At 40.0% G+C, this 16,196-nt stretch overlaps 2 protein-coding genes across 7 annotated transcripts in view; one reads left to right on the top strand and one right to left on the bottom strand.

Annotated features, from left to right (window-relative positions):
* LOC120525222 (protein S100-B-like) overlaps positions 1 to 16,196 on the bottom strand; it is a 33,373-nt gene that overhangs the window by 16,738 nt on the left and 439 nt on the right. Inside the window, exons 1-2 of one of the 4 annotated variants that reach the window (XM_039747338.1) lie at positions 15,992 to 16,133; positions 11,681 to 11,779 (exon numbers count right to left, since the gene is read on the bottom strand). Coding sequence is in view for 1 of the 4 variants with exons in the window: in XM_039747337.1 (XP_039603271.1) it covers positions 5,945 to 6,005 (61 nt within the window). In the remaining 3 variants the exon portion in view is untranslated. Of the gene's footprint in view, positions 1 to 5,944; positions 6,111 to 11,680; positions 11,780 to 15,221; positions 15,243 to 15,991; positions 16,134 to 16,196 lie in introns of those variants that run through there. The other 3 variants (XM_039747340.1, XM_039747339.1, XM_039747337.1) reach the window with 3 other exon arrangements.
* The window catches only part of mcrs1 (microspherule protein 1), a 36,246-nt gene continuing 35,369 nt past the window's right edge, over positions 15,320 to 16,196 (top strand). Inside the window, exon 1 of one of the 3 annotated variants that reach the window (XM_039747334.1) lies at positions 15,320 to 15,503. The gene's annotated coding sequence lies outside the window, so the exon portion shown is untranslated. Of the gene's footprint in view, positions 15,504 to 15,689; positions 15,875 to 16,196 lie in introns of those variants that run through there. The other 2 variants (XM_039747335.1, XM_039747333.1) reach the window with 2 other exon arrangements.

The raw sequence follows: 16,196 nt of genomic DNA, 5'->3' as shown, positions 1-16,196 counted from the left end.
ATAAATCCCGATCAGTGTGAAAAGTAACGCTCGTGCACACGCCTGCTGTCCGACCCCATCTCCTCCCAGAATTATGCCTCAGCTCAGCGTTCTGTGAAAAGGCAATGGCAAAAGCACAGGGGGGAAATAGAAGAATTTCAGAGAATATCAAGTGGAGGCAAGGAAAAATGTACTATTTGTTGGTTTAAACAGTGGTATAAACAACAAAAGGAAGTTGATCGAGTGACATAGTGTGTCGAAGAAACTCGAAAGCTCAAGTTGACAAAGTCACACAGTGCCCGAAATAAAAAAGAAATTCTCAGATATTAAAGTTGCCATGAAAAGGCGAGTCATAGCTCACCAGCTGAGTGTCATATGAAAGCATATTAGGGTACAGAGAAAAAAAAATAGGCACAAAGTGGGAAAAAGCACGAAATATTAACTTTAATCTGTAAATTTCGACTTTAATCACGTAGTTTATTTTATCATTAAAGTAAAACATCATAAACTTCATCTTAAAATTGTTTAATTTACTAGTTTCTCAAATCCCATCGTAACTAAAGTAGCACGTTAAATGCTTTGTTTTGTATTTGATTTTCTATGTGTTCTGTGTGTGTGAATCCCTAAATGCTTCCGGGCTTTCTCTTCCTCCGACAGGACACAGAATCAATTACATTCATAATATTACAGTTCTCTGAATAATTAAAATACTTAGATGTATACCTGATATCATTTTCATGATGATAGGAGTTTAATCATGTTATTAAATATGGGAACACGGTGGCGCAGTGATTCTTCATGCCTTACGCAAGATGCTTGCTGCACTATGCGTGACCTTCGATTAAATCATTTATTGCAGCAGTACTGTCTCTCTCAAACGTACTAACCTCCAATTCCTGTCCTTCCTTTTCTTTCTCCAAGTAACCAATCACCACACAATCAGCTTTGTAATAGATGTTAAGCCATCTGTAAGTTTAGAACGCCGATTCTTCAAAACTTTTAAGGAAAATTGGAATATCTTTGTAGTACGTGTTTAATTATTCTATCCATCTGTCCTTTCCAGTGTCGCGCCAGCCCCAGCAAGAATACAGAGCGATGCAGGAACAATCCGTGAATGGAGCGCCAGCTCCTCGCTAGCGCTGCAGCACCTTGTCCTCACATGTTTAATTATTAACAATATACTGTAGATTATTTAAATGAAGTTTTATCTGTATAATATAATAAACATATTTTGCTGCATTTCACATTAAAAATGATATTGTCATCATATGTAAATATGCGCTTTATAAAGTGGCTCAGGTTGTGCAATATTATAACTGTAGTGCAAGTTTACAGTGAGGTAATTTTACCTATAAGTACAAAGCATTCTACGAGGAGCACTTGATGGATTGATGGAGTGCATTTAGAGTTCTTGGGATGAAACTGTTTCTGGACCTCGAGGAAAGGCTCTGAAGCGTTTGTCGTATGAGAGCAGTTCTATAGACAGCATGGCTAAGGCAGCGTGTGCTTGATGCTGTATACAGATAATTCTCTTTCCAGTCAGCTGCTGTAGAGCTGTGATTCCCCACTCAGATACAGTGATATAAATACTCTGAGTGGTGCAGTGAGAGTAATATGGAAAAAGATAATCCGCTGTGGCAACCCTTAATGGGAGCAGCTGAAAGAAGAAGAAGAAAAAAGGTGCAGTGAGAGAAACAACGCTAAAGCAGCTATGGTATTTAGAATAGCTTGACCATTCTGTGGACCATTATATTGTTACAGGTTAATTACAATCAGATGCATTAAACTAATAAACAGTTAATTTCCGTGTATTTATAAAGCTGTATCAGAGATGTGGATCTAAAAAAGAAAGGGAAACCACACTGGAACAGTAGCACTGCTTTGACACTGGGTGCTGCCAGTTTGAAAAACTGAACGGAGAACTTGCGTACGTCAGGGTTGGAGCTACCATGAAAATGTGTGTGGCTTTACACCAAGTTTAGATTTTATACATTACGAATTTGAATGTGGAAATGGGCTTACGCAACATTTTTGTGTGTATGCACCGTTTACACATGAGGCACCAGATCAGTAAATTTATGACTCTGAGAGAGAAGCAGGTTTGAGAAGTCAATTCACGGGTTCATTACCTGTATATCCTTTCTTTCTTGTTTGCCTGAAACTAAATGTGTGCCTCCTTTGAAACCGCAGAAAACAAGTGACAGGACATGAACAGGCCACAAATGGACTGGAATGGGGGCTGAGTCTGCCCGATCAATAGGTTTGTCAAACTTGGGAAGACTAGACCTGGGCTGAGAGAAGGGCGAAATGACCCTGTTTCATCCATGTTTCATCCATTGTATCAGTGATGGATTTTATTGGCAGCAGAACTTCAGGAGTGACTCTGAGTTTGTGTCATATAAAGAGCACCACTTACAAATATAAAAGAAGGTAATGAGAATAGAAATGTGTTTCTGGTAGTGGACAAACTAAAATGGGTTATTCCTGGACTTCAACCCGCATGTCTGGTGAGACAAGGAGTAACGTGCACTAACTGGTAGTGTCATCTCTACTGTGTCAATTGGTAAGTTGCATGTCTATCAGAGGCTTCATCATTGGGTCAGAAGAGAACAGTTACAGGTGAACTCATTTCAACAAACTTTACAGTAATCTGAGAAAACTTAAACATGCAAAACCTGTTCGATGATCCAGTTTGAATGATCACAGCTCACAAACACTTGAGGACTTTGCCATCCTGAATCCTGACTTTATTGCAGAGAGGTGTTCACTGTTAATGTGAACAAAACTCCAAAGTCCTTGCAGCTGAAAGTGATTGAACTCTATATAAATTGCTCAAAAAACTAAAGAAACACTTTGAAAACACATCAGATCTCAATGAGGAAAACACATCATGGTGGATATCTATACTGATATGGACTGGGTGATGTGTTACGAATGAAAGAATGCCACATCGTTTGATGAAAATGAAAATTATCAACCTACAGAGGGCTGAATTCAAAGACACCCCAAAAATTAAAGTCTAAAAATGATGCAGCAGGCTAGTCCATTTTGCCAAAACTTATTTGCAGCAACTCAGAATCATACTCAGTGGTTTGTATGGCCCCCAAGTGCTTGTATGCCTGACAATGTCGGGGCGCATGCTCCTAATGAGATGACAGATAGTGTCCTGGGGGCTCTCCCCCCAGATCTGGACCAGAACATCACTGAACTCCTGGACAGTCTGAGGTGCAACCTGTCGGCGTCAGATGGACCGAAACATAATGTCCCAGAGGTGTTCTATTGGATTTAGGTCAGGCGAGCGTAGGGGTCAGTCATTGGTATCAATTCCTTCATCCTCCAGGAACTGCCTACATACTCTCGCCACACGAGGCCGGACATTGTCGTACACCAGGAGGAACCCAGGACCCACTGTACCAGCATAGGATCTAACAAAGGGTCCAAGGATTGCACTCCGATACCTAATGACAGTCAAGGTGCCATTGTCTAGCCTGTAGAGGTCTGTGTGTCCCTCCATGGATATGCCTCCCCAGACCATCACTGACCCACCACCAAACCGATTATGCTGAATGATGTTACAGACAACATAAATTCTCCAAGGCTTCTCCAGACTCTTTCACGTCTGTAACATGTGCTCAGGGTGAACCTGCTCTCATCTGTGAAAAGCACTTGGCACTAGTGGTGGACCTGCCAATTCTGGTATTCTTTGGCAAATGCCAATCAAGCTCCACGGTGCCAGGCAATGAACTGATTGTTTGGTCAGAGACATTCACACCAGTGGCCTGCTTGAGGTCATTTTGTAGGGCTCTGGCAGTTCTCATCCTGTTCCTCCTTGCCCTAATGAGCAGACACCAGTCCTGCTGATAGGTTAAGGACCTTCTATGGTCCTGTCCAGCTTTCCTAGAGTATCTGCCTGTCTCCTGGAATCTCCTCCATGCCCTTGAGATTGTGCTGGGAGACACAGCATAGCAAACCTTCTGCCAATGGCACGTATTGATGTGCCATGCCATCCTGGAGAAGTTGGACTACCCTTGCAACCTCTGTTGGGTCCAGGTATCGCCTCATGCTACCAAAAGTGACACTGACTGTAGCCAAATGAAAAACTAGTGAAAAAACAGTCAGAAAAGATAAGGGGGGAAACATGCCAGTGGCCTCCATTCTTTTTAAAGATAAACCACAATTTTGAAATTGTTGTATTACTATTTAATATAAAAACTGCCCTTTTAAAATCCATTTTTACTTCATTGAACTACAATAAACAAAAACTGTGTTGTCTTTCAATCATTTTTTATATTGTGTATCTACTCAAGTGGTAAGGTTAAAAGATGTTCACTTAACCTATCGTTTTATGGTCTATGTCAAAAGTTTCAATGTCCAGTTTTCGACAAATCTCAACGTTTTAGGACCACCTGATACAGAAAACATCAATACCTCAATGATGGGTGTCTGTGTGTCACAGTTTCTTGAGAACAGTCTAGAGCTAAAGCAGAGGGACAGAAAAACACCAAACTCGAAACTTAAACCTGTTAGATAACAATGTGCTGATTAGTTTTTGAGCCAAATCATGTAAGAGAAAGAGGCACTCTAGAGGAACCCTTAAATACTGTGATTCTACAATTAATTATGAACGCTTCTTGTCAATTGTTATTATAAGGACCTATTTTATGATCAGAAAGATCAGCATCAGAGCGGTATGTAATTACTGAAATGTTATAGAATAGTTTGGGTAACTTGGCTCCTTATGTGTGTAAAGCCTACTGAAGCACACGTCCAAATTTTTTATTCTTATTTTTGTAATTTAGTTTGTTATTATTCTCCCAAGTAGGGATGATGAGCTATACTGTTGCCAGGTATCCCAATAGGGGAGGCACAGTGTAAGTCATATGCACACTCAATAGTACCACACTGGTTTATCACCATGACACTGACTGCACGTATGTATTTATTAAAGGCAGGATTGCATTTGTGTGATTCCTTATTCTCAAGTGCATTTCTGTAGCAATGCATATTGTTTGAGTTTTGTTTAATAATAAAATAAACAAATTGTGTTCTCTAGAAAAAAGCCTTGCACCTTCTTACAATTATAAAATGTACGTTTAGCTTAGGTACTTGAGTACTTTTGAAAGCTGATACTTTTTTACTTTAATTATTTTTTAACTAAAATATTTCTTACTTCAGTAAAAGTAAAAATTGGAAGAAGTATTTCCACTTTTATTCATGTACCGTTTTTGATTACTTTTTACAACTTTGGTTAACAGGTCTGTCTTCTACTTGTTAAAAAAGTGCATAGAAGGCGCTATATAAAATAAGGCTGGTATACAAAATACAGTTGATTAAGTCCAAGCCCCCTGCTACTCCAGTCTTCCTCCTCTTAAAGACCATCCCGCCTCCGTTAGCGGTGCCTGCGCAGCGGTCCAGTAATGGGATGTCATTCCATTTGCGCCCGTATTCGTCAGTTTAGGCATGGGCCCTCTGCAACCCTAAATGGAAGAGCAAGTTAGAAAGTAGATGAACGACTATGACTTGTTTTGTATATTTAGTCCAAATAAATGTCTTGAAATAGCGCCGGTGTGGACCGACGACGTAAACGTACACTCTGCCCTAATTACAGAGGGAAGAGCGCAGTAGATTACTGCAGTTTACGCAATTCATGTCCTCCACCCCAACTCCCCCTGGTCCTCCGAGTAATCAGGATGCGGTTGCCTATGAGAGTCCCGTAGTTTTCAAGTACAACTCCACCCGACTCATACAAATAGGATGGCTCACATAATATTATCACCCTTCACTGGAACGCTTTTAAAAGTGCGGTAATAAGTTTTGGTGTGACGTGACATACGGCTACTCATACAGTTTTTTCCTGTTATTCTCCTCCTTTTTGAATTATACCAGTGAGGCCGTTAATAAGGGTAACGAGGGTTCACGTGTTGCCCACCTGAGAGGTGCGCATCGATTGAACGGCGTAACGTACCTGAGGAGGTGGACCCATCGGCTTCGCTCTTCTCCTTCCCCTTGGAACCTCGTCTCCACATCCCTGCGTGTCACCAGACTACTGCTGCAAACAATCCCTTATATAAACACCCCGCCCTTGCTCCTTTCGAGTCGCTGCCCCCACTTCCTTGCCTGACGGCATCTAAAAGGCTTTCAGCGGTTACTGCGGGGCAAGTGGGTATCCCTCGGGGCGCGAGCCTAATGCCTTCATAACTGAGTAAGCAGATGAGCAGAGGAGGTACTTAAACCGACACTAATATCATTTTGTAAAGGCAAAGCGTTGGAATGAGCACGGCACGTTGCAAAAATGTTAAACGTTTATTTTAAGCTTAAAAAAAGATGTTCCCCATCTTTCTGTCAGATGTGTAACTTGTTAGTTTACTCCATGCCATCTCCAATCTTAGCACACCAGCAAGGAACACACTGCCCTCTCCTATAGTCTCTCTTTCAGATTTCAGCACAATTGCATGTGGCAGAAAGTATTAGCTGGACAACTATGCTATTTTTACTTATTTTCTAATAGATCATTTTTAAAGTTCTAAATTGTGTGTATGTGCACACATACATAAACACATGGTCAAATGTATTGGAACTCTAGTTTTAATAGTATCTCTTAAAATGCAGTACACAAAAGCTGAAAGTAAATGATGATGACAACACTTTCATTAGTTCCAATTACAAGTATAAAAATAGGCAAGGCTTAGCATTCTATATATAAAATCAAAGACTCTTCGTCAAAATCAAAGGCATTTTTCACAACATTTCATTTATTTCAAAACATCTGATTTTAATTTCCTGGGTACATGATCTCATATGCCATGCAGTATATTAAATTGCAGGTAACTTTAATGTAACCACACATGCATGAGCATCTGACATGACATATTAACAATGATTCCTATCCAGATTTCCTTAGAGAAAATGGCAAACACAATAAAGTATAGCATAATTTTATAGGGCACCTAGCAGGTCAGCGATACTGTAAGTGCCTTTATTTCCAGACATACTGGAAATTGAATTTTCAACAGTTCTTGTTTCAGGAGAGAGACTTCTTTTCCTCAGTTAACAGAATTATGCTCTCCCTTGAAGGAAATACTGAATCATTGGCAAATTAAATATGCAATGTTAGCCCCCTGTTAGCAGGCTAGGGCTCTGTTATTAGTGTCTGCTTCTCATTCATATCAGCTGTCACATACGTGCGCATGGGAGGAAGCTAAAAGGCTTGAGTAAGGGCAGTTCTGAATCATGTGGCAGAGTGCACTGACTCTTCTTTTCCCTTGCCTGCAGACCAGTCATGGGAAATATCACCTGGCCACCTTGACGTCACTTCCGGGACCGAGCCTATTGAAGAAGACCTTGCCGGCTCCGGCCCCTGTGATGTCACGTCCAAGCTTGAACCTATGGCTGAAGACCTTCCTGAGCCTGACCCCTTTGTTCTCACTTCCTGTCTTCCCCTTTAAAAGCCTCTACCTTTTCCCTATTCCCTCAGTTCGGTTTTGGCCTTGGTTTTGTGCACAGCAGTGCAATTATTTAAAACATTCATTTGCAGCCAGGAAACCAATTATACGGGTGGCTGCCCCAAACCTTGCTATGGCTCTGTGTGGAGTTTGTGACACAACTTTCAATTATGATCAGCATTTATTCTCTTTTGGATTCACATTACTGGACATGGCAATTTTCCATCTTTCATTCCAGCTTTCCTGGGAGCTGGCACCTTTAAATTTCCAGTGACTCTACTAGGATGTGTCCTGTCCAGCCTACTTCCAGTGCCCTCCAGTAGATGGCACCAAACAGGCTGAGGTATCTGGAGTTCTCAGTCCACTGTCTAGGAATTTGTGGTGGGGCTTGTTTCACACAAGCAGATTTAAATTTTGAGTGTCTCCGTCTATATATATTTATATTGTACATACATATACCAATCAGCCACAACATTAAAACTGCTGACAAGTGAAGTGAATCACGTAATGGCTTGTGCCTATGGGTGGGATATATAAGACAGCAAGTGAACAGTTAGTTTTTGAATGTGATGCGTTAGAAGTAGGAAAAATGGGCAAGTGTAAAGATCTGAGCGATTTTGACAAGGGCCAAAACATCAGGGTCAGAACATCTCCAACACCGCAGGTCTTGTGGGGTGTTCCCAGTATGCAGTGGTTACCTACTAAAAGTGATTGTGGGTCCCCCAAGGCTCATTGATGCACATGGGGAGTGAAGGCTTGCCAGTCTGGTCCAATCCTACAGAAGAGCTTCTGTAGCATAAAAAGGTGTTAAAATGTAATGCTAGCCAGGTCAACAGGTCATTGCTGTTCTAGTGGCACAAGGGAAACCTAAACCTCTTCTCTAGGTGTGAGAACACACAATGCATAAGCGGCTGTGTAGCCACAGACAGGCTAGAGTGGACATGCCGAACCCTGTCCACAGCTGAAAGCTTCTACACATGAGCATCAGAACTGGACCATGGAGCAGTGGAAGAACTTGGATTGAATGCAAAGAATTCAATCATTCAACTTAAAATCTTTTATCGAGTGCATTTATCTTGCTTAAAATTGTCCTAAATGCATGCATCCAACCTGTGAACTTTACAGTATAGCTCCAACCTCACTGGGCCACATATTTTGGCATCAAATTCACATTATTCTGGTCAAAAATCTTTGAATGTCTATCAGACAGCCTTGGTGTCACAGTCACTCCTAACTCATTAACTGCTCTTGTTTGGTGGACTGCCTGTTGGGCTTAAAGTGGAGAAGGACAAACAAACTGTAGTTGGAAGAATCCCATCCCACCTCTTTAAGTCAGTGGGTAACTGATGTTCTATACTATATAAAATTTAAAAAAAAATCTAATTCTCACTTACAGGATTTATTCAAAACTTATAAATATGGCAGGATCTAATCAGTAACATTTTAGAATAAGCTTCTATATCAGGGAAGGGATTCTCTTCCTTCCTTGCTGCTTTTAAAGATTTGCTCTGGTTGTTTGCTCTCCTCTCTGTCTTTTAGGTAGGGGTTGAATTTTGTTTTTTTAAGCTTGACTTGATTGTATGAAATGTTATAAAATCAATAAAAAATATTTAAAAATAGTAAACTGCTAGAAGTCTTATTAGGTACCTAAGGGCATTTTAAAGTTCTAGTTTGAAGTAGTCTGAAATAATGTTGTTAATACAAACTGAGGCTTCTGGACTAGTATAGAGTAGTTTGATCCATGCACATATGTTTGGGCCAAACCCAAATTTGTTCAATGTAGTGAGTACGTGGTCTCAATCAGCCATATTAAATGCTTTATCTGCATCCAAAGATAATAAGATCTCTGGGGTGTTAGATTTAATGGGTTAAATATATTACATTAAACAAACATTGAAGATTAGAAGCTAAGTGTCTGCCTTTAATAAATCTGGTTTCGTCTTGTGATATTACAGAAGGAAACACTTTGTCAATCCTTCTGGCTAAAACTTTGGAGAGTATCCTAATGTCATTATTCAGGACTGAGACTGGTCTGTATATTGCACATTGTAGTAAGTCCTTATTTTTCTTAGTAAAGACAGAAATTAATGCTTGCTTAAAAGTTTGAGGTAGAATTTTGTTGCCTCTAGCTTTTATAAATGTTGCTAATAATAGTGGGGCTAATTTATTTTAAATTTTTTGTATAAAATTCCACTGGGTAGCCATCTGGGCCAGTTGCTTTCCTACTCTGAAATGAGTTCATAGCATCAAATAATTCTGAGAGTTTCAGAGGTTTATCCAGTTCCACAGCACTAGGAGTATTTAGCTGTGGTTGGTACCTGTAATGCATCAAAAAACTCATTATACTGTGTCTTATCTTCTTTAAAATAAATAGAATATAAGGACTTACAGTACTCTCTAAATGTGTGGGTTATATTTTTATGGTCAATGGTTTTATTTCTGTCTGTGTTGGCAATTACTGTTATTGCATTGCTTGTGGATTAGTTGAGTTAAGATCTTATTAGCCCTTCTCTCCATGTTCATAATAATGATGTTGTGATTTAAAATGAGATGTTCCGTTTCTTTAGTTGTCAAGAAGTTAAATTCTGATTGCAAAACCTGTCTTTGACCATAAAGTGCCTCATTTGGAGACCTGGCGTATTCTAGATCTTTTCTGGTAATTTTGTTGATTAACTCGGACGCCTTCTTAGTATCCAATTTATTTTTGTGAGAAAGATATATATCTGTCCTATTAAAAATGCCTTCAGAATTTCCCAGACTTTTTCTACAGAGCCTTTTGAGGATGCATTTGTCTCTAGAAAATAATCAATTTGCTTGGATATGAATTCTTTACAGTGCCAATCAGCTAATGACGGGGTTAACACGCCAGCTATGAGATGAGTGTGTAAGGCATAGTAATTTAAGCTCCATGATCAGAGGGGCATGCTTGACAGAGAGCCCAGAATTGCTCTCTCGACTCCCTTTGCTGTACAACTGGGTGAACCCAATGTGCACTCACGATGCTGATGACACCCGCTCTTCATTACTGTGATCACCAGGATTTAAAGCCCTAATGTCAAAGAAGGCATTCTGGAAACACAACAATCACTTCACAACACCTTACAAATTATAAAATAGAAATTATGTCAATCATATTTTCCCTGCAAAATGCTTCTTTGAATGTGCTGGAAAAATGTTTGAAAAGCACTGGAAAAATGCCCCTTGAAGAAACACACATTCCTGTAAAGCAACATTAAAATACTTGAAAAACATCTAACAAAAGCTGGAAATTTACAATACTTAAATGTGAATTGGCCCTAAATGAATAGACTAGGGTGTTACTGTTATATATATATATATATACTGTATATACACTGTATATATTGTCACACACTTGCGAATAGGGGACAGTTTAGGTTGGAAGCACGCGCTGAGAACACGTTGCTGCACCCACCACATGACAAACCACCTGGATTGGGACCCGAGTGCAGTGGGTGACACATCAGCATCACACTGAAACAGTATGTGGTTTTTTACAGTGGTTGGAGTGGCAATCATGCCAGCAACCCCCAAGTTTTCCCTATTAGTTGGAGGACCTGCTTGCAGGGCTGGATGCATAATTACCATCATATTCAGGATGAAGCAATTGCAGGTTAAGGGCCTTGCTCAAGGGTCCAATGGTCTAGAGCTTCTTCTGGCGTTTATGGGATTCAAACTGGCAACCTTCCAATTGTCGTTATAGATCCCTAGCCTCAGATCCACCACTCCACTCAGTTTAAGAGCTCAGATAATTGTATTAATCCTCTGGAAAGCCAGAGGGCACTGTCAACAAATGCCTTTTCTCTTCCTCTCTCTGGAGACTGGAAGACTGAAAACCATGATGTCACTTCTGGTCTCAGTGTTCACATACAAGTTCCACCGGACACACATTTAACTGGGACACTGTGAAAGTAAAAATCAGAGCCAATACTAAGAGTGCCAGAGAGATGGCTGAATCGTGGCTCTCTATTGAAAACGCCATTAACAGACAGTTGGACTTGAACCCAGCATATGCAGGTGACCACGGGCCCCTACAGGGTTGGGCTTCCAAGCCCTCTACCCGTGGCCCCCAACACAACCACGGCGGTCGCCCCCTCGTGGTCTGGAGGAGGCGCAAGCCCTCCTCCAGTCCTCCTGGGTGTCCTGGCTGGGTACCACCTCTAATCGTCCACCACAATATATATCTATATTTATATATATATAAATACAATGGATGATTAATGCTGGAGAATCATACTCACCTATTCAATGTGTGCCAGGGCCTCTCCCCTACATAAACCACTATCAGTCGTAGTGCAATATTTCATTCTGTGGTTTTCAGCATCAATATTGACTTGGTTCTGAAACAGAAAAACTACATTATTAACTACAAATGCTAGAAAGTAGTAAATGATATATTTTAGCAGACAAACTTTTAACCATTTATAAAACCATCACCATAGAATAGCCCTTTTCAGGTTCAGGACTAAAATATTTTGTTCCTTCCTTGTGTATATAAACCTTTCTTTAAAGCCACAAGATCAATTACTTTATTTAGGCTGGCAAAGGCTATGTGATCTTTGTACTAAACAAGCTGAGGAGTGACCATAAAAATTGGGTCTAATAACTAAAGCATCAAAACGATGGGTAGTAGTCAGATTTGAAATGAGACCAAATCAAAAAAGTGACAGATTATAATCTTAACCCATTAATTATAAATATATCTTATATCTAAACCAAGGGTTTTGTCATGGAATCACACTATGATCCTTCCCAGGTTGTATGTTAAGAGAAGCAGTTCTCTTATAGCTCTCACTGTAAAAGAACTGAGAGGGCCTTTTGAGGGCCTTTGTAATCCAGATTTAAACCTTCTGAAACTGTTCAAACAAAAGAAAAGAATAAAAGTTTTTTTTTTTTTTTTCTTCCATTGACCAGCAACTGCTTGGAATCTTGTTAAGGGTAAATTCTGCACAAACATTAGGCTGTTTTTTCACACAGAGAAACTTTGACACAAGGAATAAGTTACCAAGTACTGTGGTGGATAATAGAACTTTCAGGACATTCAAAACTCAATTTATAATTTTGGAGAAATTAAGTGAGTAAGAGGAGTGAGCTTTGTTGGACTGAATGGCCTGTTCTTGTTTAAATCTTTCTAGTGTTTTAATTTACTAAGCCTGTATAATGCAGTCTGGAATTGCACTGCTGGAACCTAAACCAGCAGGGGCCATATTTGGATAGAGTCCCAGACTTTCAAGGAAGTACTCATTTTGGACGTGGTAAGGGTCATCAATTAACCTGACACACATACCGTATGTGAGGAAACCTGCAGTACACAATGAAAAATCCACCGAGATGTTAGCAAATTGTACAGACTCCACAAAGGCTGTGATCAGGCTTGGATTTAGAAACCAGTCCTTTAAGTAGAGAGGTAGCAGCACCAAAAATGTGCCACTATTTACATAAACAATCATTCAACCTTATTAAAAATAATATTCCAAAAATGTTGAATATTAATTTGTTTACACAAACTCAACCTAAAAGAACTGCTTTCTATCTTTATTTAATGCTATTTTCATACCAATTTTGCTTTGTTCTTACATCCATCCATTTTCCTTACCTTATTCAAGGCAGGTTCATGGTAACTACTCCTCCCTGCTGGGATAGGGAAGGGATGGGAGTCAATGTGACGGGGATGCACAGCGAAGGGTGGTGACTGACGTGGGCAGGGTAAGGATATCTGACCCTTCCAATGTAACATTATCTTTGTTAGCATGGTTAGAGGTGGGTGGGTCAGAAAGAAGAAGACACAAATCTGACTCCATCTCATCCTGCTTGCCATTGCAAGGAGCTTTTCTCAAAATGACAAACTATTTCTTCATTTTCCCCTTGAAATAATCAGTTCATAAAATGCTGCAAAAGCTCCAAAATAACCATATAAAAACAACAGTTGCTTATGTGTCAACGGCAATTAATTATATACTTAAGTAGAGTGGTTTACCTCACAGAGGATCAGGCAACTATTAAGCTTCAATGTACGAATCACTAGCCAAAACAAAATAATAAAAAAAACATATTCTGCCACTTGATGCATATGAAATTATGCATTTTTGTATATAGAAATATATATAAATGCTCTTACCAAATAAAAAAAGCATGTAAAGTCCTGCTTTAGGTTTCACTCCTATTTATCAAAATCATGAGATTTCAATATCATTATTCAACACATGACTTTATTTTGAAAAAATTATAGTATATGTGTAAAGGAAATGATAGACATAGCTGCTATAACAGAATAATGGTTGGGCACTGTAGTAATTATGTCATGCCATTTTATTCTGAAACCTGCTTAATCCAGTTTATGGTCGTGGGGAGCCAAAGCCTATCCCAGCAATTCTGGGTGCAAGACAGGAAATAGTCTTGCACAGGATGCTAGTCCATCGCAGCAAGAATACAAACTCTCACACAAACACACACACATGCACACTAGTGCTAGTTTAGCAATGCCAATTCACCTAACCTAACAGACAACAGTACATTTGAATAGGCTCCCACCTCTCAGACCATCTCTGTATCAGCACAGGTGCTCCTCAAACACCTCATATTCCTTGTACACAAATGACTGTGGGTTCACTGACCCTTTAGTAAAAAATCAGTTTGCTGATAAAAACAACATCATTGGACTAATTACCACTGGAAATGAAACCTCATATAGAAAGGAGGTGACTTGTCTTGAGCGGTGGCGTGCTGCCAGTCAGTAGTGTGGTGTATTGGTTAAGGCTTTGGATTTGAAACCCAGAGGATGTGGGTTCATATCCTCATTGTGACCCTGAGCAAGTCACTTCACATGTTTTTGCTCGACTTGGAAAATCAAAAAGAAATGTATCTCATTATGCTGAAAGTTGCTTTGGATAAAGGTGTCAGCCAAATAAATAAATGTAAAATCAATAACCTGGTACTCAATACCACCAAGACGGTGGAAATGGTAATTGACTTTCACTGAAAAGCAGTTGCAAGCTCTCCCTCTAGAAATTAATGATTCTACAGTCAGTATTGTGGAATCATTCAAATTTATGGGCATAACTATCACAAACACTCTTAACTGGGACATTAACACCACTGCCATCACTAAAAAAATGTACTTTTTACACCAACTAAAGAAAATAAATATTTCCCAACCCATCCTAGAACAATTCTACAAAGCCATAGTTGAAAGTTTGAAAGCATTCTCCATTGCTGTCTGGTTTGGTTCAGCAACGGTGTTCTCCAAAAATAAATTAAAGTGTGTGTTGTGAAGGCTGCTCAGAAAATAAACTGCTGTTCTCTTCCATCTGCTGCTGACCATTATGCATCTAGTGTCATAAACCATGTCAAAAAGGATCATCACAGACTCATCCAACCCAGATCATCACTTGTTCCAAAAAATGCTCCTCTGGTAAACTGCTTAGGTCAATTAAAACAAAAACTAACAGAAAAATGAACAGTTTCTTTCTCACATCTATAGCTCTTGCAAACCAGTAATTCATTCTGTCTCCCACACTTCTGTGTTCTTTCATAAATTGTATGATGGTCCGATTGTGTGTGTACTTATGTACAGTATATGTGCATGCATACACACACGCTGTCATGTGCACATCCCCATTATAATTACGCATTACACTGTTCTGCAAATGTTTACAATGTATGCTATTTCTGTGTTATTTGTATGCTATAGAGGTTGGGAGCATGCGCTGACCGCGCGTTGCCGCACCTACTACACGACGAACCACCTGAATTAGGACCCGACTGCAGCGGGTGACACCTCACCATCACACTGGAACAGTGTTAGTTTTTTTTACGGTGGCTGGAGTGGCAATCATGCCACCAACCCCCAAGTTTTCCCTGTAAATTGGAGGACCTGCTTGCAGCTCTGGATGCAGATAAACGTCATACCCAGGACGAAGGTTAAAGGCCTTGCTGAAGGTCCCAACGGTGTATAGTAATTTCTGGCGTTTACGGCATTCGAACCGGCAGATCCCTAGCCTGAGTCACCACTTCGCCCTGTTGTGCTATAAGCAGCTCAAAACTACAAAGTTAAATTCCTACATAGTAAGTATTATAAAAGTGATTGCGATTGTGATTTTGATAAAAGGAGAAGGGCATTGCTGTATCTTGGAGTAAAACAATATTTACATGGGCGAAAGCACCAGTTACGTCAACTAGAAGGCGTACCCCATATGTGACGTCACCAGGTCCAGACTGCTAACTCAGATCACGTGAACAGTTAACAGCGGGTTAGCTTCAAACGCTATTTCCGCTACCAAGCGGAAACAGACTTTGAAAGGCTTTGTTTTGTTTATTTGTTTTTTGTTGTTGTTATTTAAACTGCTGGATTAAAATAAAATTGACATTAAAACAGAGAGCAAACAGCGAGCCTGTGCATCAAGCTGGCCGTAGAAGCTGCCGAGCCAGACACTGCGGTAAGGTGGGAGGGTGACTGTGGCGGTTAAGCGGGCTAAGTGACTCCGAGGATTAGCGGCCTTCATGTGATACAAATTATAAATTATCGCGCCGTAGCCAATTGCAGTTAAACCTACCTTACTGCGAAACGTGTCACAGAATAATTTTAGAAATGCAAGGATTTTATGGGTTCCTCAAGTTAAGTGTGCCTTTCTGCATGTTAATGCTGCATGGTAAATGGGTTAAGTGGCTACAGGAAATGGACTGAAGTGGGTCGGTGTCCACTTATGATTGCAGGCTAGCCGCATCTGAAGTTGATCGTGCTATTTCAGATTTTGCACT

This window comes from Polypterus senegalus, chromosome 3 (assembly GCF_016835505.1).
Source record: "Polypterus senegalus isolate Bchr_013 chromosome 3, ASM1683550v1, whole genome shotgun sequence".
Classification (NCBI taxonomy): domain Eukaryota; kingdom Metazoa; phylum Chordata; class Cladistia; order Polypteriformes; family Polypteridae; genus Polypterus; species Polypterus senegalus.
This window is presented reverse-complemented; position numbering and strand designations above follow the sequence as displayed.